We start from the raw sequence: 23,701 nt of genomic DNA on the forward strand, positions 1-23,701 counted from the left end.
GGGGGCGGGGGGTGGTGTGCGGCATGGGAAAGAGGAGCTCTTGCAGCATTTTGTCCACCTGTGTTTTAGGGGTATGTGATGCCATGTGCTTCTGTATCAAAAGGTGTGGCTGGAGGGTGTCTATAATATATTTTTCACTGTGCTTTCAGAGCAATGCAGATGCTCCAGGTGTATATGGGGGTGGAAGGGTAGGGTGAGGGAGAGCAGGTGCAGTCAGAAATTCTTTGTTCTGAAAACTGGAAGTGTGGTTCCAGATTAAATACTCCTTCAGCATCCTGCTCAGAAGGCTCTCTTCTGAACCTCCTTATTTAGGCTTTCTTCAAATGCCTTCATCTGTCTTTTAAATCTCTGTGACTGAGAGATCCTAGGGGCTATGAAAATTCATTTAATGCTCTCTCCTATTGTTGGAGAGTTAATGCCCATATTGCAGCCCAGTAGGGGAAAAAAAGAATTTCCTGGGGTCTTCCCTACACTGACTTCAAGAGTGATTGAGCTACTGCAGCTTGAGAAATACACCAATCATTGGCTGAGCCCTATGACAGACTAAAATTTTATGTTGGTATCAGGCAGCATGGGTGTTAACAGACTGATAGTTCCTGTTTCTTGGTTCCATGCTGGACTGCACGGGAGGGGAGTAGGACATGTGTCTATGCCTCTCCTTCCCTGGTGAGTCAGCAACTTTCTAAGGAGTCACAGGTACAGCAGGAGACATTTAGCTGTATGTGGAGTGCTTGTTACCCCTAAACACACACGCTCACACTCTAACTCTCACACTCACTCTCACACTCACTCACTCAAATTGATTTACTTGACCTCTGTGCTTTCCAGTGAAGTAACCTTCATATGGGAGGAAGTGAGACGGCACTTTCCCTAACTAGTTAAAATTGTCTTTAGGGAATGAATCTGTCTTCCAAAAGATTTATTCTTTGAATATTAGGAGGGGTTGTTGGAATCTTTGAGTATTGCTGAAATAAAGAGAATAGGAATTTGGAATTACGAGGTCTGAAAAACTGCTTGTGAATGTCTCCTTTACACAAAGCACCACGAGGTGATGTTTTTCATTGCTAGACCACTCGAAGGTTCTTTCGCTGAGAGCAGCCTTCCACTTGAAACTGCCTTCTTTACTACTAAGTGCATCATTTATTTTCTGTACAGTAATGCTGAGGTTATTTTAAATCCTGCTACAAAGTTAACTGTTCTTGTTTTGTAATATGTTTTTGTCACTCCTGTTCATTTTTAATTTTCCATGTTATTAGTCAAGATTAGGAACTAGACATTTGCATAAATAAAGGACAGTGTTGTTTTAATTATAAGCTGATTTTCTCAGTGAGTCGGTCAACTAGTCTTGGCATCCCTCCTGTATCTGTGTACAGTTGTAGGTTGCCTCTTCATGGCCTCCCTTTGCCAATACCATTAATGGAAATGGCACTGTTGGGTCTGTTCGGTCTATTGAAGTGAAGAACACTTCTGTAGGCAAGACTGGGAATGAAACAGTGATGGTAAAAATTGAAAAATTTGAAAATGTTGTCATAGGTCATGGAGCAGAAGACTGTGTGCTCTGTATTTATGTTATGGAATTTGGCTTTGGCTTTCTGTGCCAGCCCTGCTGTTGCATCTGCATCTGTGATGACCTGCTCTAGAAGAGCATTTCATGTGCTTTCAATAGCAAATATTTAAATATCTCTCTCCCTTCCTGTCTTGCAGCTGATGAGGCCTCTCAATTGCTTGGATGAACTTTACCGACTCATAGGGTCCTTTATCCGATCCAAGCGCACTGCTGCCTGTGCTTACACTGCGTGCAGTGCTTCTGGAGTTGGATTGCTTTCAGTGTCATCTGAACTCTGTAGCAGGCTTGGAGCTTGTCACATAATTATGTGCAACAGCGGAGTTCACCGGTATGACAATTTCTTTTCCTCCTTTTGTTTCCAATAGCTATTTAGTCATTGCAGGTTGGAGAATGCTGCTTTTTATTTATAGAGAGGTCTTACACTAAATATCTAATATCTTAGACTAAATAGCTAACATACCTGAAAGATTTGTGGTGAAATTCTAGAATTGTATTTGCAGTGACTGATAGTATGATTTTGTTTTGTGCAGTTATAATGGATTGTTCCTCATTCAAGTCAGTAAAAGGCAGAAATCTTAATTGCTAAAGCAGAAAAAGGAAGGTTTCCTAGGTGAATAACACCTACTATATTAAACTCTTAATACAGGCAAGAAATGCTGAAATATTTACTTTGTATGCTAGGGGGAATTGTAGTGGAGCCCATTTCAAGGAAAAAAGTGAAACAGAAGAGAGGCATTTTTGCCAGTGTACCTTATAATAACTAGAAGCTCAGCCTGTATAACAGTTTGTGTGAGTAATACAATGTCAAAAAATTAACTGAGCTGTAATTGATGGGTCTTTGTCATAAACGCTAAGATATTTTAATAGCAATATATATATTTGATGATACACCAATAGAGCTCTCTAGTACTTTATTATATTCATCAAAGGCAGCAATATGTTTATGTTCCAGCTGAGCAGATTACAACTTTTTTGTACATTATACCAAAAAAGCACAGACCACAGTTGGAGGGGGAGAAAGACCCCAATAAACAAAAAACCAAATGTAACCAAGAATCTGATGCTGAGTATCTGCTCTTTTTATAAGAATTCCAAACTGTAGATTACAGGTAGTAATATGTTAAAAATACATACGCTCCTTAGTTTCTGATCCATACAAATCCTTATTTTAGCAGACTTGGTAACCATTACATTGTTTTAGAACGAGCATTGCTTTCTCCTAATTTTAAGTAATGTCCTTTATTTAAAAGAGCTTTGAGGAAGGGGGGAGGGGGGGAAAAAGGCAACATAGCTGCAATGCAGATTACCAGGCATGAAAAACAGGAAAAGCTCCATGTATAGCCAACACAATTAAGTTGTATAAAAACAGCGCTTGCCATTTCTTTTAGCAGAGGTTACAACAGACTATTTGTATTACTCTCCATCAATGATACAAGTGTATGCAACATGCTCTATACTGTACTTGATTTTAGGCAATAACAGAAAAAGGCTGTATTATTTAACACTAGTCACTGTATCAGATGAAGATGAAAATACTATATACTATGGACTGCCATGAAGTTGTCATTTCAGAAGACCATGAAGCTATACAGCTTGTCTCTGGCTCTTTATTTGGGTTTCAGTTTCATGTCTTATGTGATCAGAAAAGACATTGGGCTTAATATTGCCATTTTTAAATGAAGCTGAGAAAGACTACCTCTGGGTTTTGTCATGGTTCCGTGGATTACGTTCTGAACTTGCCAGCATATTTGTGCTAAAAATTCTTCTAGTTTAAGAGTAAAGTCAGAGCAACTTCAGTAGCCCCAATAAACTATTACTCCACAGTGTGTGGAGTCACAAATTATTCAGAATAATTTGATGACTGAATAAGAAGTGGTATGCTCGATTCTGAACGTGAGCTGTTCTTAGAGGAAAATAAATTATTCATCAGATTTCTGCTCAAAACCGGGGCTAATTCAAAGATGTAAGCAATTAAATGTCTACTTAAGTATATTTTAAACCCACAAAATATTAGAAAACCAATATATTGGCTTTTGAGATTATATTATGAGCAACAGGAATGGGACTTAAATGTGTTATGTGTGGGTTTCCATCTAGATGTTAAAGGATTCAAGATCAGCTATTTGTATAAAGGTACAAAACACCTCTCTGAAGCATGACTACTTCTGCTTTACAGCAAGTCCATTTGTACTTTTGTTCTCTTTTGCATTAATACTGCCCTTGTGCTCATCTGTTCAGAGAAAGAAGCAACTCTTGGCATTATCCAGAGACATTTTAAGATAGGCCCTCCAAGAAAAAGGGATGTGTTACTTGTGATTTTATAGGTAGTCAAAGAGATTCTGCCCTGAGTTCAGAAGAAAACTCATGTATTTACAGACTAGAAGGGATACTTGTGTGGGTTTTTTGTTTGTTTGTTTTTAATGGTAAATGTTGAGGAAGTTTTTTTAGCAGTTTCTGGAAGTTATTGTTGTGGATACAAACTGGGAGGATGAAGAAGTTTTTCCCTAGAATCTGAAGTCATATAAAGTCACTTTGTGTGCTATTTTCTCTTTCTGGCCTCCCTAGGCCACACCTCTACAGTCCAGCACTAAGCAGGCTCTGCTTTTTGGCATTCTGAATTGCCTTTGCCTGGATGGAAAGCTTATTTTGTCTTCAGCTAGTAGGCTTGCTGGGTGAATTTTGTTCCCAACTTTCTACTGCTAAATTCTGCTGCGATTTTGTGAACTACTCCCCTTGCTGCCCTGCAGAGTGGTCTTGCAGCACCATGAGATCCTGTGAGGGAGACAGAAGAGAGGAGTAAGATGCTGGATTTGATCGAGTCCCATAGATATAGATGATTTTGCCTGTTGCCTGCAATCTTGAAGGCTAAATTCTTCTGTTGGAATATTATTTAATCAAGGCAGATAATCTTGCAAAATAGTACTTTTTAAGTTGTAAGTTCTTCTTTAGAATTCAAGCTACCGATTTTAAGTAAGAGAGGATATTTATGCCTGGTTGTATTTAGCAGTGTATCTGGCCCTCTGTGTTCTTAGAAACTAAATGGTGTGAATGCTTGATTGTGATCAGTTGCAGAAATTCACATTTTGCTGGCCCAGACCAAGGACTCAATGACTGTTGTTTAACATTATGCTAGGGATATTAGAGTTGAAAACTGGTATTATCTACAGGTGCTACTAAGGCAAGCAGATGGGGGAAAGATGTGAATTGTCCATGCAAGTTCAACTTTGAAAGTAGATTTTTCCATTTACTAGTTTTGCCGGCTTAAAAATAAAGAATAATCAACTCAGAGCAAGGTTCGTCTATGCTTTATTTTTTAAAACCCTCGTTTTAGCCTAATTTCTATTATTGGTCTCTAATGAGGAAGAATGTCTGTGGAAAAGTACAGGGTGCTTTGCTGATGAGCATCTTTTGTTCATCAGGAGTGGGAACTGAGAAAACCTTTAATCTGTCAGAATTTAGATATATTTAATAGACTTTAAACAAAATATATATGAACCTTCTCTTGCTCAATTTATCTGTCTCTTACTGAACTGACTGGAGAGCCCTTTCTGTGTTTTCTCAGTTTAGGTGTCGTGGATTGACAGGGGTGGGGGGGTGTGTGTCTCTGCCACCCCTCTTTCTAACCAAAAGCAAATCCCAGATAGCTTGGGAGGGAGGCGCTGGGTGGCAGTCGAATGCAGAATAGGCCAAGAACTATGAAACAGCAGCTTTGTCTGCTTTGACAGTGATTGCTGATCTCTGGATCAGCAGTGTCTTGGTTTCTGACTTCTTTGTGATCCATATTAAATTGCTTTTTACACTGCACTACGCTAAAACAGCTTGACAGAGTTCGTTTTTTCATCCCCATATCCAAGATAATGCTGGGGATTTTGAATTGCTGGTGATTGCTTTGCTTTGATTTTTATTATGACAATATGTTTACCAGTTTGTGTTAGAGCCTTCAATCCTATATCTATTTCAGACAGTAGTTCTTCTCAAATACGTTTCGATCACCAGAAGAAGAAAAAAGGGGTAAAATAAGTCCCTTTAACCTTAGTGCCCTAAGTGACATTGAATACTGCAAACTCCCCTTGGATTATTGTAAGCAAACATGCTTTGCCTGATCAACACCAGGAACAGAGCTCTAAATTAGTCCAAGAAATCAATAGTTTGCATTTCTTTTTCCTTTTATATCATCCATAATTACATTTCTGCCTGCCAGTTAGCTGTCATCCTGTAAACAATGCTCTGTTTCCTTTACTTCTGTTAGTTCAGTTTGAAGCTGCAATCTCTCTGTACAAATGTAGGTGATGAAAGGCACTTTTAAATTTTATTGAATCATGATGCTAGCTCCTGCTTGAGGGAGAAGAGTGAGACTGCACTGCACAGACATGTCCTAGCCTTTTTCAATGCCAAAATGAAATTAGGTGCAGCAGCTGCAGAAGTCTATTCAGGGACCACAGGCCTTACAGGCTCAAAGGAATCACTTAAAGCATCCAAATGAAACAAATCCCAAGTTTATTTAAAATTTTGCATTTCCTGTAGGATAAGAGAAAAGAAATCTTTCATAATTTTGATGAACCCCAGAAAAATCACAGTCTTATTTTCTTTTCTGAATTTTAATTTCCCCTCTAGAAAGTCTCTCCTTAGTATTACCATCCTTCAAGCAGTGGGGTTCTGGCTGGCAGACGCTCGGCGGAATGATGAGGCAGGTTTTGCCAAGGGTTGATTATGCTGTCTCCTGTAGCTGGCACAGCTCCTGCAATCCAGCTAAACCTGCTCCATCTTCCACATAGCAAAGCAGAGTAACACCATAAGCTGTCCATCATGGCCAGCTGCCTTTCCGTGAATCAAATGAAACAATGTGGAAAATAGGTATTCCGAACATTTATATTATTTATATATATATATATATATACACACACACATATATATTAGACATTCTATCATAAGAGTTTTTCCTTTTAGGTTATTTCAGAAATTTTTCTGTAAGGATTTAGTTCTGAGCTCAATGGCTACATGCGACAAAAAAGATGTCTCCTTGAAGTTTTGCAGCTGTATTTAGGCTGGCTGTTAGCTCCACAGTAAGAAGGCTTTCTGGGATTGATTGGACTACTTTCAAGAGGCTAGTCAGCACAGTCTGAAAAACTAATCCTTGCACCTCTCCAGCTGTCTGCACTAAACTGTGCTTGTAGGCCAGCTACCTTCCCGTTTAGTTGATACCCTTCTGGTTTTTAATGGCATTTTGCTATGTCTGTCTACAATTAATGTCTTTTTGTGATACCTTACCTACTGAGGCATAAACAAACTTCTCGTAAAATAATTCAGGATAGTAGAGTATTTTATTCTGTGCTGGTTACTATTTGAAAACTGTTACATAATTTTTAAAGAAGTGAGAATTTCTCTTAAGACAAAATAAGACATTTAGCACAAATCACTTGTTTCTACAGTGATCATCATTTTATTTTGATCTATATTTGCCTTTCAGGTAATCTGGTACATTTTTGCTTTGTTATCTTTAATAGTTATCTCTAAAAATTATCTCTAATAATGTCTTAGATTTTGAGTTACTATTTCCTTTAAAATGCAATCTGAAAATGCAGAGAAGTGCGTAAAATGCACTGGGACAGATAAGATGGATCTAAGTTGTTACTAGTATGGATTTCAATGTGTTCTTTTTTCTGTTTGGATTCCTTTTAACGTTATGGACATTTAGCAGTAGGATCAACACACAACTCCATCACCGTACTCTATAGAATCATCCTCTCATGCTTCAATTCCTGCAGTATTGCCTTATTTGCCGTCCACATCTTTGGAAGAATCTGATTCTTCCTTACAAAAACTGCTGTGTTGCAACAAAAATAGAATAGAGATCTTCTCTAACAATCTAAATAAAACCTTATCCAAATCTTTAATTTTTAAAGTGGAAGTGGGTTAAGTGAATAACCTGAACTATTGCAAGACGGGAAGTAAACTGCAATTTTCCAGCAGATTTACTTGCCTGCTTACACGGGAAGAAGCCTTTAATGTGACTTTCTGCACAGAACAAAAGATAATGGCTGAAGCTGGGTTTTAACTTGAGGTCATATTTATTTTGTTTGTTTTTGCAAGTGCCACTGAGAATAAGCAAACAAAAGGCATAGGATACTTTGTATCTTTTGGAAATGCTGATCTTTTGTAAAAAAAATATAAATAATGTAATGTTGGAAGTGCCTCCTTGCAATGGGTCCAGCTGGTTAGAGGTGGCAAGATCTTACAGAAAGAATATTTGTGAAAAAATTGAAAAGATGCTCTGTGCAGTTTTTTTAACACTGATGTATGGTGAGAAGTAGTGCCTTCTACCCTCCCCCCTTATTCTTTGAAAAACTCCTTTTTAATAAAGGTGGGATAATCACATTTTATTTCTGGAAATATATTGGATGATAGGAATCTTCCAAAAAAACCAAACCAAAACAAAACAGAACAGAAAAATTATTACCTACTGCATGTTTCATGCTTAAGTATTAGAAGAATTACTAATATTGAATCTAATAAACCTGATTAAAACTATATTTGTAACCTACAAAAGAAGTCATTGACCAAGGTTAGGTCTGAAATATGGCTAATATATACTTACCTCCCAAGCATGATTCTCTAGCTTGCTAAGTTCATGCCATCTACTTCAGCAACTCAAAAATTTGTTGGTAGCTTGTGTTTGAAAGTACCTGGTAGAACTGTGTTTGATTATCTTGTTGTGGGATTGTAGATATGTGCCTGATAAGGAAGTTGGGATACATTTATTTTGAGGTTTGTGCAACTATGCAATCACAGTAGTGCCTCTTGTAAAGGAGACCTGTGCATGCTGATGTTTCATGGATAAAAGGCAGAAGTTCCATTAATATCTTCCACAGATAAGTTACTTTTGGAAACATTGTTTATGGTTACTGAAACATCATAATGCAATAAATGTATTTCACATGCAAAGTAATAGCTTTCTGTATCTGGGCAAAAATAACACAAATTTTGGACTAACCTTCAATGGATGGGTTCAATCCAAGGCTGATTTTAAAGTAGTGGTCTTTCCACACTGGGAACATCTCAGCTTCACAAAGGTTCATAAAGGAACTCAACCTAAGTCTGGAACTCCAGTGGAATTTTAGTGTAGTTGTAAAATTCCACTGTAAATATTGTAGTTTAATGTACAGACTTCTTGCTCGTTTTCTGTCTAATACATGTTGCCTGGCCCAACTTCCCTCTCGAGAGATGAAATTCTGTTCACAAAGTTTCAGTAAATGGGCACAGATAATGCAAACTTCAATTTTACTTGTGTGGAAACATATTCCCACAATGAAAGAAGCTTAGAAATTGTGGGAGGGTCTTGAGTGTTAGGCCTGTCTATACTTTTTATGCTTATTTCTTATAGTTCTGAACAACATTTTCCCTCCTTTTTAGGCTTATCGTGGCCTATTTTCTTCTTTGGGTTACTCATGCAATTAAGAACCAATGGAATTACCCAGCCATCACTAGTAATTATAGAGAAATACTCTAAAAATGTTTACCTCAAAGTAACCTACTTTAGTACTAAGTTTTTAATTGCTGCATACACTGACATAAATAATAGCTGCTCTATAAGCATTAATATAAATGACAGTAGAAACAAATTAATACCTAATAGTGTAATTGGTTTAAAAGGTGGTCAAATGTAGGTACAATTAGCTTATGATATATGGAAAGAAAAGTAATTAAAATAATAACAATAGCATTAAATTACATGTTGAATAGAAGCTTTAGATTTTAATTAGACTAAGCATACATGCATCCTTTTCATACTTTTTTCCTATTCACATAGCCAGAACATAATTCATTTTGACGTCTCTGACTGTGGTAACTACTAAACCAATTTGTTTCACCTCATCTTTTCTATTCAGGGCATTTTTCTAAGGAATGTTTTGATGCATCTTTGGAGGTAGGATGGCTGGAATCTTAATTGAAACGAGCATGAATTGAATGATTAAGATTCTTTTTGCTCTGGTAACATAGATACACAGTTTTCTGAGTGTCAGCTCAGTAGGTAGTGTACATGAACTCAAATTATTTTTCCTTTCAGGTGACGTTAAACAAGCTGTCACCAAATAATCCATTAGAAAATTCCAATCTGTTTTTGTCTTTTACAACTCCATTTTTCAGTGTAGGTGTATGTCTATCCAGGTGATTTGCAGCCCTTTAGTAAAAGGCACATCCAGTCAGAAACTAATGGACTAGTGGTGGTAGAAAATTATTTTAACCTCTTTTGTTCAGGATGATCTGATCCAGAAGCTGTTTGAAAGTTTGTATTTAAACTTCACGTCAATGCTGTCATGACTGATGGGAGACTGGAGATAGAGCAGACAGTAGCTGGAAGCAGCTGCACCCCTTTCTGTTTCTTGGAAACCAAGTGGGTAAAATGAGGAACTCTCAGCCCAGTTGGGCTGGGAAAGCCAAATGTCTATGCTGCCTTGCTGCTGTAATCTGTCAGGGCAGGGAATTTGTGATTCTAACTGACATAAATTCTGAGATAATGAATTTGGGTCTTTTGTTTTTCTGGCATAAAAGAAGGGATGAGAGGAAAAGAGAGGGAGTGAGAACAGATTTTGATTTGCTTACACTGTAAAATACATGAATTTGGGATTTATGCTTCCCATAACAGAATGTTAGGAGAGCACTGCATTTCTCCATTTTCCTTGTTTGGTTTGTCTGGGCTGATTGTATCCAAATGACCAGATACTTTCAATGGTCAGAATTGCTTCCAGATTGCTTTGTAAACTTTAGTACCATCTGCTTATCAGCACTCAAAATGAGGAGGAAAGGTGGATTATTACATATTGCACGTATTTGCTGACTATCCTTGATATTGAGCCTTTCTCGGACCACCAGAACAGTCTTACCATATGAGGAATTCCTGCACAAGTTGTGTTGGTTTAAACTTGGATTTCCTTGATCCCTTTGTGCTTGGCAGCCCTGTTGAGTTACAACTTTTCCATGTTACCATCTGATGTTTTGTGTGTGCATTTGTTTCTTTCACTGCTGGTTTCCATGGCAGTTTGTGATAACGATACATAGTAATTCATAAACTATATTTGAAGAGCTGGGAGAAAGCACAAGCATGTAAATATATGTTTAGTAGTGCGTCAGTTCAGCATAGCACCGTGGAAGGTTTGTATGATGAGTTTTATTAGAGGATTTTATTGATTCAATATTCAACCAAAATGAAGCTGTTAGAGTGGTGTTGGTTTTTGTATTTAGAAAGTAGTAAACATTTCATAATCACATGACAAAAGCCGTAACTAATAATTTGTATTTAATTCTGCCATTCATCAGACCTTTTACATGCTTTAAGAGAAGGCAAAATCTAGCAATATTAAATTACATCTCTAATGAAATACTATATTGAAATGCAAACATGCCTCTGATGCTACTTTAACATTTTTAACGTAAGTTGATGAGTAAGAATGTTTTTAAAAGAAGCAGTGGATGTGTCTAACCAGCATTACTGTAAGACTTCAGCTTGAATGTAAAATTATTAAAAAGGTGTGATAGTAGTTAACTCATCACTGCTGTCATCACTACTAATTTCCTAGCATACATTAAAAATATTATCCTTAGAATTACGATTCTTTTTTGCCTTGAGGTGAGAGCTTCAGTTTTAGCCCGTGTTTCAGGTTTGTACCGTCATTGTTGTCTACCTCCATAGTAGCCTATCGAAGAAATCTTCATTATGCTGTTTTACACTTTGTCTTTGCTTCTCCCACTCTAGTTATGTCTGTCTACACACTTGGCAACCTTATTTCCAAAACATGGATGGCATTGTCAACATGTAGACAGCTCATAATGTTCACAACCACCAGCCATTTCATCAGGTTTTGGATAGGGAGCAGTTTGGTGGTCTTTTCCAATCATAAGATTAGTGTTTGCACCTAATTCTTCGAGCTGACTGACCTTCATTTAGGAGATTCTTTTGTTAGTTTTGATTCATGCATCCAGATTATAGTTCTGTTCTTTCAGTCATTTGGGTTCCAGGAAGATGAGATTTATGGGAAAATTGGCTCAGTAACTAGTTGGTTGAAAGCTGTACTTTGAGCTCATTAACCTCTATTAGACCTACAGAGAGACTTTTTGCCCTTTTTCTCTGGCTTAGATTACACCTGTCAAATTAGATTTCAGATACTTTTGCTGTTTTTTTTCTGTTGTCGGTGGCACAAAGCTTCCTTTTTACAGTCTGATCTTGAAGGATAGATGTTTAGATTTTGGTGCTGGCAAGTATTATGAGCATGTACTTTATTTGTGCAAGATTTCACCTTTCAAAGACAAGATGAAAACAGTGTTTGAAATTTCTAGCAAATATTTAACTATTGTGCACCTTAATCAAACATATAACACCAAAGATCAATAGATTTTTGCTTCAAGTTGACTCTGAGGTCAGTGTATACAAGAAACTAGGGAATAAAAATTAATTCATTACTAAGGAAAATTACTTAGCTTATAAATTTTTAATGAAAGGCCATTAATAAAGCTGCAGATCAAATTTAGTATCTTCTACACTCATGCTGTGAAACTTTTTACAGTCCATAAATTTACTTAAGTAGTATTTAAAATGAATCAGGGTTTGGGTTGTTTTTTTTCAGTAAGAAAATAAGTGCAGACACATTTTTACATTTTTTCCTCCTACAGATCTTATGCTCAGTAAGAAGAGTGTTTGATTGAAACATATTCTCCGTTAGGTGTGCATAATATAAACTATGCAGAATCTTTTGGTCAGGATTTTGCCAAAAGGCTACTCAAAAGTCTATTTTAACTATGTGTCTTTGGTTTATTATTTGAACTTGAAATACACAGCTTTTGTCACGTTGTGCTGAGGTAGGATCATTTTCTGTATGACTCCTCTTGCTGATTGAAAAAATCTGATTATTGCAGTACTTTGGCTGTGAACAGAAAAATCATCAAGCAGCTTATTAGTGCAGAATGGAGCCGCTCTCACCTCTTGGATGACAGCAGCCCTCAAACATGTTGTGCTTTCCAAAAAGTAGCTGTTTCTACTCAGTATTGTTGCCTTTATCTGTGAGTCTTCTACAGCTTTGGTCTTGATTGCATGAGAAACCAGCTATCTATGCTTGTCCTCACCATGACAACTGAAATCAGATGGCATGTCCAAAATGACTTTCCCTACTGCTTCCTGTCTGTAGTGATTATACGTTGTCCTACAGAAAGATCTTTAGCTCTGAAAATTTCCAGGTTGCTCTGACAAAGCAGTTACAGCCTTTTCATTAGGATGCGGTACCATGATCAGTTTTTGTCCTCAAGTGTTTACTTGAAAAAGATTGGCGAAGTAGGAAAGGACAGTTTATTTGAAGGAATGCCCTATTTACTTATTTATTATTGTTCTTTTTTGAAAGGGGTCAGTGTCTCAGAGGTGGTCTGAACTGCACTAATGTGCCATGGGAATAACCAAGCTAAATTAATAGCAAGAGGTCAAGACCTTGGCACCAAAGCTAGGGTCTGCATTAACAGTGGAGGGTGAGAGATGTGCAGAAACCACCTGCAAAGGGATTTATACAGTTACAAAAATTTCTTCTTGTTGGGTTGTCCCTCTCTCATGCACTTGCCAAGTGATAGTCAGGCTGTGGTTTCTGTTGGTTGGTTTGTTGTTTTTTTTTTTGTTTGTTTGTTTTTTTAAATAACAGCAAAACAAGGCAAATGCATTTGGTTGTAAGTCAGCAGGAACACCTGTTACACTCAAAATCTCTCTACTCCAGAAACATTTTAGTGTTCAGGCTAATACCTGCATGGGTAGGGGAGGGATAGGAGGCAGATCTACTATGTAATCTTTTTATTTATACGTTTTTTTTAAAAAAAGACAATTGGTCCAAAAGCCATTATTATAAGGAAATCACTGCTAACCGATAGCTGACTTTTATCTTCCATTGCAGCTGCACTCTGAGCGTTACCCTAGAGCAGGCAATCATTCTGGCTCGGAGCCATGGGCTACCTCCCCGCTATATCATGCAAGCTACAGATGTCATGCGCAAACAGGTAAGATGCTCACTGTGGGTGAGATCTTGATGTTTCCTAACAAGATGTTTCCTATCATCAAACAGGAATGACTTGACCAAGCATTTTTTAACCTCCATCTTAATGTTGTGTGATAGCTGTGTGAGTTTTCTTACTGTGGGTATTTGTTTATTTTTTTGATTCTCTTCCTTTATTGTTGACTGAACCGTGTTGGTTTTTTTGGTTTTTTGTTTTTTTTTTTTTTTTAAATAATGGTACAAGCTGGTTTTAACCAGCTGCTTGCTTTCTTTGTATGTCTAATGCATCATAATTGTTACAGGGTTATGATTTTTCTTAATTTTTGTACAGTAGCTGCTGTGGCATCACCTTACATCAGAATAGTCTGTTGAGTAAGACTATTTTAATATATATTATCTGTAAAAAGAATTTAAGATTATTAACTATTGTTATTAAAATGACTCATGTACTGAAAGAAGGGGAAGTGTAGGAGGGAAGGGGAGAAATAAATACTATGGTTCTTAACTTTCCAGGCAAGATTCCTGAGGACGATATGCTTATTTCAAGATAGTGTTTTCCACTCTTTGGTCATAATAGAATATTAGGATTTAGAGGCTGTTGTGGGTAGAAAACCACCTCAGTATGAACTCTTAGTGCTAACCTATGACAAAAAATGCTGGGTTAAAAGATAATATCAACTGAAAATGGGGGGTACATTCTACTGCATTGGCACAAGTTTTCCTAGAATATCTTGTTATCAGGTAAATACTTTCAAAGGATGTTTGGAATCTTGAAAGGAGTTCAAAGGATGCGCACAGATGATCCAGAGGCTGTTAGACAAGGCTTATGAAGTGAAGATTAAAGAGCCCAACCTATTCAGTCGATCAAAGAGAGGTTGAGTGGGGGCTTAATCACTCTGTGTGCATATGGAACATACATTACAGCCTGTGGTAGTTTTCAGCCTTATGACAAAAGCATAAACAAGATACAGGATGCACTCAATCCTGAAGTGACAAAAAGATAAATTAAGTATTAGAACAATTAATCACAGATAAGGCAAGATGCATATTTTCTGCTTTTGAGTTTGCATTTGATTTTATTATTTTCATTATTTTTGCTATGTATTCCCTGCAGCAATCTCAGTTTAGTTATGAAAATTATTAAACAGCTGTATTTTACTTCTAACTTGCTGTGGACAAAAATATACATATGCTAAGTCAAACCTTTAGTCTGTTAAAGCAGTTGTGTAGGTATTGTCGGGCCATAGGTTCTGATCAATTGTGTGTAAATGTTGCTGCCTAACATGGATACATCAGAGTAATTAGTCTCCTTCCTTTTTATATCAGACTTTCACTGTATTTGGTGAATAAATTAAATTTATGTGGTGAAAAAATACCCTCAAGGGTTTTGAATCAGAACATGTAGGTCTGCTCAGGAATTACAGCTTTAGCTTGACTCGAAAAGAAAGCTGTTGCTGTATAAGGATAAACTTGCATGTATACTGAAGTTCTACACAAAAGGTAGATCTGGGTATTTTGCAATCAAAAAATGTGGACATAGAATTTTACACGTCTGCTTGCAGGATTTATTCTGTCTAAAGGAACATTTTCAATGCACAGTTCTATATAGTTTTCAAAAATACTGATTAATTTGTGGATCTTCTGCAGTTTATTAAATGAAAATGAAAGACGAAAGTAACTTGCATGGTTCTGAGCAGCTGTAACTGTACTTGATGAAATAGAGATGTAGAAAGAAGCCTCCAGTGAGGCTACATTCTCTGAAGTGAAACAGCAGGTGATCAATAGCTGTTAAAGATACCAATATCTCAATACCACCCACAGACACTGCAGAAAAGCCTGCTAGTACATCAAGCCAGACTTTTTTCACACGTTCTTCCTCTTGCAGGAAACCACTACAGCATTTAATAGAGTAATAATCTTCTGTTGTAATTTTAAATCAGTCTTGGAGTTCTGTAGTAGAAATATAGCGCTCCATTAAATTCTAAATGTTTTGGAGTGATTTCAGCAACACGCTATAGTATTTTCTAGAAACCTGTTCCAGATTTAATGTTTAAATTATCTGTAGGATTCAACTGTCAGGAGCATAATGCAGGACATAAAACTTGGATGGGAGAAAAAAAAAAGGCTTCTTGGGATTTGATGCAGAATATTTAGTTAAAGGGCAATACCTGTGTCTTTTACCTGGCTTAATATGAAAAAACCCAACCCAACAACAATTTTGTTAGCCCATTTACACCCTGAGTCTTTTGCGGAATAAAGGGATTAGCCACAGGGAGGTGCAAATGAAAGGACATCTATTCCGCCTGTTTTGGAGAAGCCAGCAACGTCCTGCCAGCATCGGCTTTGCACAGGGGGAAATTGTCTCTACTCAAAGCTGACACCTCTTCCAGCTTGGGGAACCAGTACGGAATAATTGGAGACACCTGACTGAATGGATGACCTCAGGAAGTGGTTTATTCCTTTTAAGTTGAATGAGGTTGTGATCACATTTAACAAGTCTCATAATAGTTCTGATGTTATTGTTGGAACAATTTTCAAAGTAATTGCCTGTCAGTTATAATTAGGTATTTGCAAGCACCTGTTTTGCGAGAACTAAATAAAAGAGACCGACTTGTGAGAGTTGGTATGAACTTGGGTCTGTGGGATGGTTTTAGTTCAGTGGTTTCCATTTTTCGTCTGCTAATCCAGTCTAGATTGATTCATAAAATAAAAATTTTGACAAAACATCCCAACTATCTTTTAGTAGCTTTATCTTCTAATGTATATTTATTCATGTAAACATCTGTACCCACAAGATACTATGTAAAGCATCCTGACAGGAGCGTGTCTTTGGGATGCAGCAAAATGTGGCGAGGACAGAGGCCTAGGAAAGGAGCTGCAGGAAGGCACAGGGCTCTGAGGAAGAAAGGTAACTAAAAAGCTGATAAACAGAAAGGGCTAGGAGAGAATTTGTGTTGTCTTTTAAGTGAGTAATCATTTTTCCATGCCTTCTCATGAGTCTGGTAACAGCACTACATTTTGAATAATCCTGGTAAGAATTGTACTGACTCAGAGCTCTTTGAGCAGGGCATGAAGAGAATCCTTTTTCTTTATGTGACTGGATCTTGCTATCCTTAAATTAGTGTGTAGCTTGAAAAGAAACCTATTATTTTGTTCTCACGGCAATGAGAATACTAGTTCATATATAACAGTCCAGAATGATGATGGTGTCTCCTCAGAGCTGCTGGCATCTTGCACAGGTGCTCTGGCACTACTGATATGCAGAGGGAAGCATTCTGGAGCCACATAGCACAACTATCCCGTATGCCTACATGAGATAATCAGTGTCATTATTTACATTGCTATAGCTTTAAGAATAATATTGGAGAATATAAATTAACAGTATATTGAAACAGAAATGGCATAATGCTGCTCAGTGAAGACAGATGTCACGTAGCAAGTTAGTAGTAATTTTTGGGGGCTTTTCCTCAAAAGAAATAAGAATCTGGTGGTTGGAAGTAAGGTCTAATTTGTTCCCCTGGTAAACAGTAAATTCCATGGTTGTATAAAGCTAGACTCCTTTTTAAATCAATGCATTTGATTTATTATGTGAGCAAGATACTAAAATTAATTTGTCTAGTGAGTGATGCAAGTAAAAATAGGCTGGTTTTGCTCTCAGAGGTAGTCACAGCTGACGTTCAGGATCTACATGTGATTAATTTAGATAGTTTTCCCATGTATATGTATACTCTGGCTCTCAGTAATGTTAATCATATGCCAGTCTCAGCAGTCTGTCATGCTGGGGTTTCTTTATTATGATAGAATTTCAGAAAATGGCACTGAAAAAAGGAAACTGAAGGTGATGGAGATCTGGACTCAACGTGCCTAACTTCATAACCAACACTGGATCAGCTATCCTTACATAATTAATGACACATTTGTCATATCTATTAGAAGTTTAAGAACAGTGCAGACTCCTGCACAGTGTTTCCCAAGCATTGTCCCAGAATTTCCTTAACCTTTTCAATAGGATGTTGTGCTTAGTGCCTCATTTGAGGGTGGATTTTTTTGTGTGTTTTTTTCTTTTTCTTTTTCCCCTCAATTTCAGACTCCTGTTTTCAGTCCAGTACACTGTAGACTCAGAGACCAGATTTTAACTCCCTTTTTAGCAGTACACTTGTAGTATTTTGAATGTTTCCAGGGATGGGGCATCTATCCCCTCTCTGGGCAACCTGTTTCAGTGTTTCATCACCCTTATTGTAAAACATGTCTTCCTTATATCTAGTCTGAATTTACCTTATTTTAGTTTAAAACCATTACCCCGTGTCCTATTGCTACAGACTATACTAAAAAGTCTGTCCCGAACTTGATTATCATTTCCCTGATAAGCCATCACTTGTGTACATAGAAAAAGATCAGTTCACTTGATCTTTCTTTTTTTCAGTTCTGTTTTCTTACCTAATAATTCTCCCTATTCTCCTCTGAACTCTTTTCAAGCTTTTATTAAAGATGAGAAGTAACCATGAAGAATTACAAAAGGATTTTACAGGACTTGATGCTTGAGCAATAAAATGGCAGATGAAAATGAGTGTAGATAACTCTGAAGTGATGCACATGGGGGAAAAAAACAAACCCTGTTCACATTCAAAATAATTTACTGCAAGCTTGCCATTATATCTCATGTTCAAGACCTCAGGATATGATAGAAAACATCAGCTCAATGCTCAGTAGCTATCAATAAAGCAAATCAGAAGTTATAATAGTTTAGGCAAGGACAGACGACAAAGTAGAAATCATGCTGTCATGACCCTTCATTTTGAACTATCTGATTCCTTCCATGAGAGTATAACATAATGGAAAAGGTTCAGAGAGGGTCAGAAAAAAAAAAAGATCAGTGGTTGGGAATGGTTTATAGACAGGGCAGACAGACAGTATAATCTAGGATTGTTCAGCTTGAGTGAAGAAGGATGTGACAGAGGGCTAAAGAACATGTGGCATGGATAGGGAGTGACCACTGTTCTCACCAGTGCAGAACTAAAGGCATCAGATGAAACTGGCAGATTCAAACCAAAAGAAAACAGTGGTTCTTGACACAACAAGCTTGTATCCAAGATGTGGATCTCCTTCCACAAGGAGGTTGGTGATGTGAATTATTTATGGGTTCAAGATGATACGGGAAAGAAGAGAAAAGAATCACTGAAATCGATTAAAAACATACTGCTGAACAGAGGAGGTATTGAGTGACTAATGACTGAATTCTGGAGGAGTTTCTGGGGAAAGACATATGTTTGTTCTGGTCTGTAGTCATGTGTCTTTTGCAGCTGTCGGAGAGAAGCTTACTGAGCGAGACGTGAAGCTAGTAAAATCATTTTTATATTCTGCCTTCAGTTTTGTAGGTAGTCTAGGGGGTTTTTTTCTATCTTTACCACTATTTTTTTTCTTAAAGAAATGTAAGGACACAGTCTTTTTTGTGCACGAGTTGATTTGCATAAACTCTGAGAACCTACCTGTGTGGAGCCAGCCAGCTTTTTTTTGTCTTTTGTTTGAGCCCATCACAGTGAACTAATACCTTGTTAATTACCTGGGTACCAGATTTCAGTCAAATGCAAGGCCTAGTCTTACTCTGTGTATTGCATCAATGATTATACATCATTAGCTCCCATTGCAGCTCTGTTTGGAATGTAAATTGTCTTTGATGTTTCACGCCAATCTGACATCTCAGTGTAAGAATTCTGAGATTATATATTTTTGTTCACTGTTATTTTGTCCTTAATTTAGGTAGTACAGAAGGAGAAATAAAGGGAGAGTCATATGTATTGTAGACAGAATAAGTAGTTTCCATCTCCTTTAAAATGTTAGAAAACACAGAGACTGTAAATCTAACAGATACATTTTTTATTACTACTTTACATTAATAAAACTGCAATTTGAAAACCATACCTCATCATTTAAAAACAAATTCTACTAAGTTCTTTCATATGTCTGAGCTAGTTTGTTTGCAGAAGAGTTGGCATTTTTTACTGTCATAGTATATGAACGTTGTGTGTATTTTATCAGCTTCCTCCTTACTGGATGAGTCAGTGAGACAAAAGTACTTTCGTTATTGTTTTTCAGGTCCTTCTAACCTTTTTTTTTTTTGTGTGTGTGTGATTCTATGATGGTAAAGGAAGATCAGGACCTGTATTTTTCTAATCCTAATTTAGTGCCTCAATTTAGGACATTTTTTCTAGATTTAACTAGAAAGCTATTAATAGGAAATAATCTGTAATATTTGTTCAGAAGTTCATAGGAAATAAGTGACATTTCTGAAAAGAACTTTGTTACCCAAGCCTTCTACAAAGAATGGTGACAAAAATTACACATATTGAAACAAGATGCATTTGGATTGTTTTAAACCTTAAATGTTAATTTTTTATGAAGTCTTTTGTGTTAGTAATATATATATCTGCATTTATTTAATGACAAGTGGCAAGATTTTGTCTCTTTTCTGCATAGTTCTCTACTATTAATTAGTATTAGTATTAGTATTTTATATATAATTAGTAATTAGAATTAATGCAGTGATTTTACTTGTTCTCCACCTTAGAAGAGGAGAGTTGTTTTGGGGCATGGAGCATATGTATTAATTAATTATAATCAACAGTTAGGTTAATCTAGGAAGCTCACAAAACTTTCTAACTTGTGTTGGAATAAATGAAGCAAAATTGTTTTTCTTTTACAGGGTGCAAGAGTACAAAACACAGCCAAGAATTTAGGAGTGAGGGATCGAACGCCACAGTCTGTGCCAAGGTAACTGATTGTTTGTGTCCTAGACCATGATTTTTTCTAGTTTGTACCAAATTCTGTCCTAGATGCCCAAAAGCTAACAGTAAAAATTGACTGTATTGTGCACTAATTGGTAAGCTTGGGCTTTTAATGTCCATAAAAACAATTGCATTTTTAACCATACATTTTGGTTAGGGAATTAGTTGCAGAAGTTTAGGCTGTGTAGCACTTCAAAACATTCATTTTTGAAAAATGAAGCCTAATTCATGTTAATTAGGAAAACACTGGAGTTAAGTCCTTAGTCACTTGTGATGTTTAGTGTTTGGGAGAAATATTTGTAACTAAACCCATACCCCCATTTTAATGAAGTACTGTACTGCAGTATCTCTGCAAAATCATGTTCTAGTTGCTTTTAGAGATGCTGTAGTCTTTCTTTGTCTCTTTCTGAAATAGCCATTAGAATGAAAAATGTGACCGTTCTATATTTATACAGCCTTTTAATGCTGTGATGGATTGCAGATATCTGAAATCTGTCTTAACAAGCACACTACTTATAAATGAAAATAACCAAACAACAATGTTCTTAATTTTATCTTAAAGTGGCTTTATTAATCCAGTTCTAGCTTAAACCTCTTTTTAACCAGTTTAAAATATATTTATTGTTGAATAATGAAAGAATGAGCTGAACAGATATGTGCAATACATAACAAGCTGTGGTGTTTAAATTTCAGTACGGAAACAGGGAATTAGTAATACCTGATAGAGGTAGCCATGTGAATCAACACGTATGTTATCCATAGCCTTCACAGAAAGACTGTCTTCTGGGTTCTGACCACTAATAATCAGGAACTTTTTCTTAGGCAGTTTGCTCCACTTTTCTTAGGTGTCCCAGTTTCTCCCAGCAGGGATCAGGCTACTGCTCATAATTTGTTGTAACAAATCACTGCTCATTCTTCTGTGCCCGTGCTTGATCTGATTCTAGAAGAGGAGTGTACCTTAAGTGTACAAGTTATGAGAAAATCTGAATAGCAGCTGCTGTTCAGGTGCTGAGTAGCGGCGTTTGTTGGAGCATATATGCATCTTGCCTGCCCCATAAAGGAGATTACATAAGCTCTAACAAAAGTACTGATTCTAAAGGAAGTCCATCAGCAATAAAGTCATCGCCCTTACCAGCAAACGAGGGCATCCCTTCTCACAGTAGTGACTAACTTAGGGGTAATCCAGGGCCAAAACTGACTGACATTGTGGGAGCCTAAGGCAGTAAAATAACTTTTTTGTTACAGTAAAAGCTATGAGAAGCCTTTTCATATTTTCAGTGGTACAGTTTTAGCCTTAAATGGACTCCTCCTTCATGACATAATTCTGGAGGCAGCCGAAGAATGGTTGCAAACCAAACTTTTCCCTCCTCTAAATGACAAAACACGTATCTAGATTTAGAGCTTCTGTGATAAGGGAAAAATCTGAGTTCTTAAAAAGAAAAACTTAGCTGTGAGACATTTTTTGGCTTTGCATCAGTTGAGGAAAGATCACCTCTTTCCCATTGAAACTACCACAACATAGCAAGGAGAAGCTGAAGAAAAATTACGAGAGTTCCTAGAACACAGAGTAGACAGATGCATACAACATGCCTGCCAGTCGGCAGCAACTGTCTTCGTTGCTGCGACGACATCACGGCAGTATCTTTTTGACCTTAGCGTTTGGAGCATGTGGTGTCCCATTAGACAGGTAAGTCACGTAAGTCAGAATAGTCACCAGCAGGAGTGTTACCTTTGATGTATAGGTAAACAATACTGTGGGTTGCCAATTCTTTGCCTTGAAAAGAATTTTACCATTACATTTGGTTCCATTAAACAACTTAATGGAACCTTAAGTGTCGCTTAACAGTGTTCTCAGTTGTCTGCAGTTGCCACTGTTTTCTGTCTTTCCTCAGCTGATCTCTTTCTACCATCTCAAATAGTTGTTCCATATAGAGAACCAGAAAAGGCCGTTTCTGCTCTACACTGTCTTCAGCAACTGTAGCTCATTCAGGATTTATGCAGCCTTGTTAGTTTGTTTCAGAATTCCCCTAGAATTCCAGTCACTTTCTCTGAAGACAAGTAATCTTAATGATTACCATTTTAACCTGAAGAATACAGAACTTGGTACTTGGGGCTGAGCTTCTCTGCATATTGTTCCATAGAAATCAGATTTTGCTAAAACATTGTCAAGAACTAACCCCACTGCAATTACTTAGATGAGGTTCTGACAGTAATTTTGTCTGTCTTCTGCCAGGTTAGAATATTACTCCTTTATTACAGCAGCAGAATCAAATAACTCAAATAACCCCTGTTTATTTTTCTCTGCATACTTGTCTGTGTAGAGATAAGGCCATCTTAATATCTCATTGGTATACAAATATGAGATATATATGTATTGTTTTATATATGGTTGCTAACAGATAGTTTGGTATCTGCACGATGTGACCTTAAATGATCACATTACTGAACTGCCAGATGACAATGTGGAAGAGCCCAATGATCTTCAGAACGCATCGTGGCGGAGGCTTGAAAGCAGGTTTTCAATTGCTGTGTGGGTGACAGAGCTGATGCTCCCAGTTTTTACCATCCAGAAACAACACTGCTGGATAATCACTTCCAGTAAGATTCAGAGAAAAGTTATTTAGCCCATGGCCATTGTGTGTTGTCAGTGTCTCATGGGTTTTAACTCCTGAGGGAACTGAAAGCAGAGAAGAGCAGCTATCCTGCGCTGTTCTTGCATAGCCACAAGGTGCTTTTTCTGACAAGGTCTGCCTAGGTGTTGGAAGAGGCTTTTAGTGCTGATGGAGGCAGCCATACATACCGTGCCTCACATAATCTCAGTAGCACAGTATCATGCCAAGAAGGCACCAGCCTACTGATGTTGAATTGTTTGTGGAACCCAGCCACATGTACAGATTATTGTTTTCTGTGTTGATTTGTAGTATGATTTTTAGATTTATAATTAGTTAAAATGTAGTCATATAAATTAATGTGATGTTTAGCAGGCAAATTTGCAAAATATTCTTGGAAATCTCAGACACCCTGAACATCTTAAATATCCCTAGCCCCCAAGCCACCGGATGATTCACCACCTTGTCTGCAGCCAGACCTACCAAACCTGCTATTTCTATTGCTTTGGAATTTCAATATCAAAGACTCTTCATGTGAAATATTAATGCACATGCTGTGCTATTGTCTCTTTATTTTTGGCTTCTGATGCTTTTTCTCCTTCCCATGCCATACTTGGTCTTTTCTTTTTGCTATTCGTTCAATGATACACTTTCCCTGAGAAAAATATGTAATCTCCAAATGAGATCATGTCTATTGCTTGTTCTAATTGCTGTGGTTGCAGA

At 37.2% G+C, this 23,701-nt stretch overlaps 1 protein-coding gene across 2 annotated transcripts in view; it reads left to right on the forward strand.

The window, feature by feature from the left end:
- PREX2 (phosphatidylinositol-3,4,5-trisphosphate dependent Rac exchange factor 2) overlaps nt 1–23,701 on the forward strand; it is a 181,113-nt gene that overhangs the window by 152,724 nt on the left and 4,688 nt on the right. For both annotated transcript variants that reach the window (XM_040587069.1, XM_040587070.1), the window contains 3 exons: nt 1,705–1,895; nt 13,489–13,591; nt 20,288–20,355. In XM_040587069.1, coding sequence (XP_040443003.1) covers nt 1,705–1,895; nt 13,489–13,591; nt 20,288–20,355 — 362 coding nt within the window. The remainder of the gene's footprint in view (nt 1–1,704; nt 1,896–13,488; nt 13,592–20,287; nt 20,356–23,701) is intronic.

Source organism: Falco naumanni, chromosome 3 (genome assembly GCF_017639655.2).
Source record: "Falco naumanni isolate bFalNau1 chromosome 3, bFalNau1.pat, whole genome shotgun sequence".
Lineage (NCBI taxonomy): Eukaryota > Metazoa > Chordata > Aves > Falconiformes > Falconidae > Falco > Falco naumanni.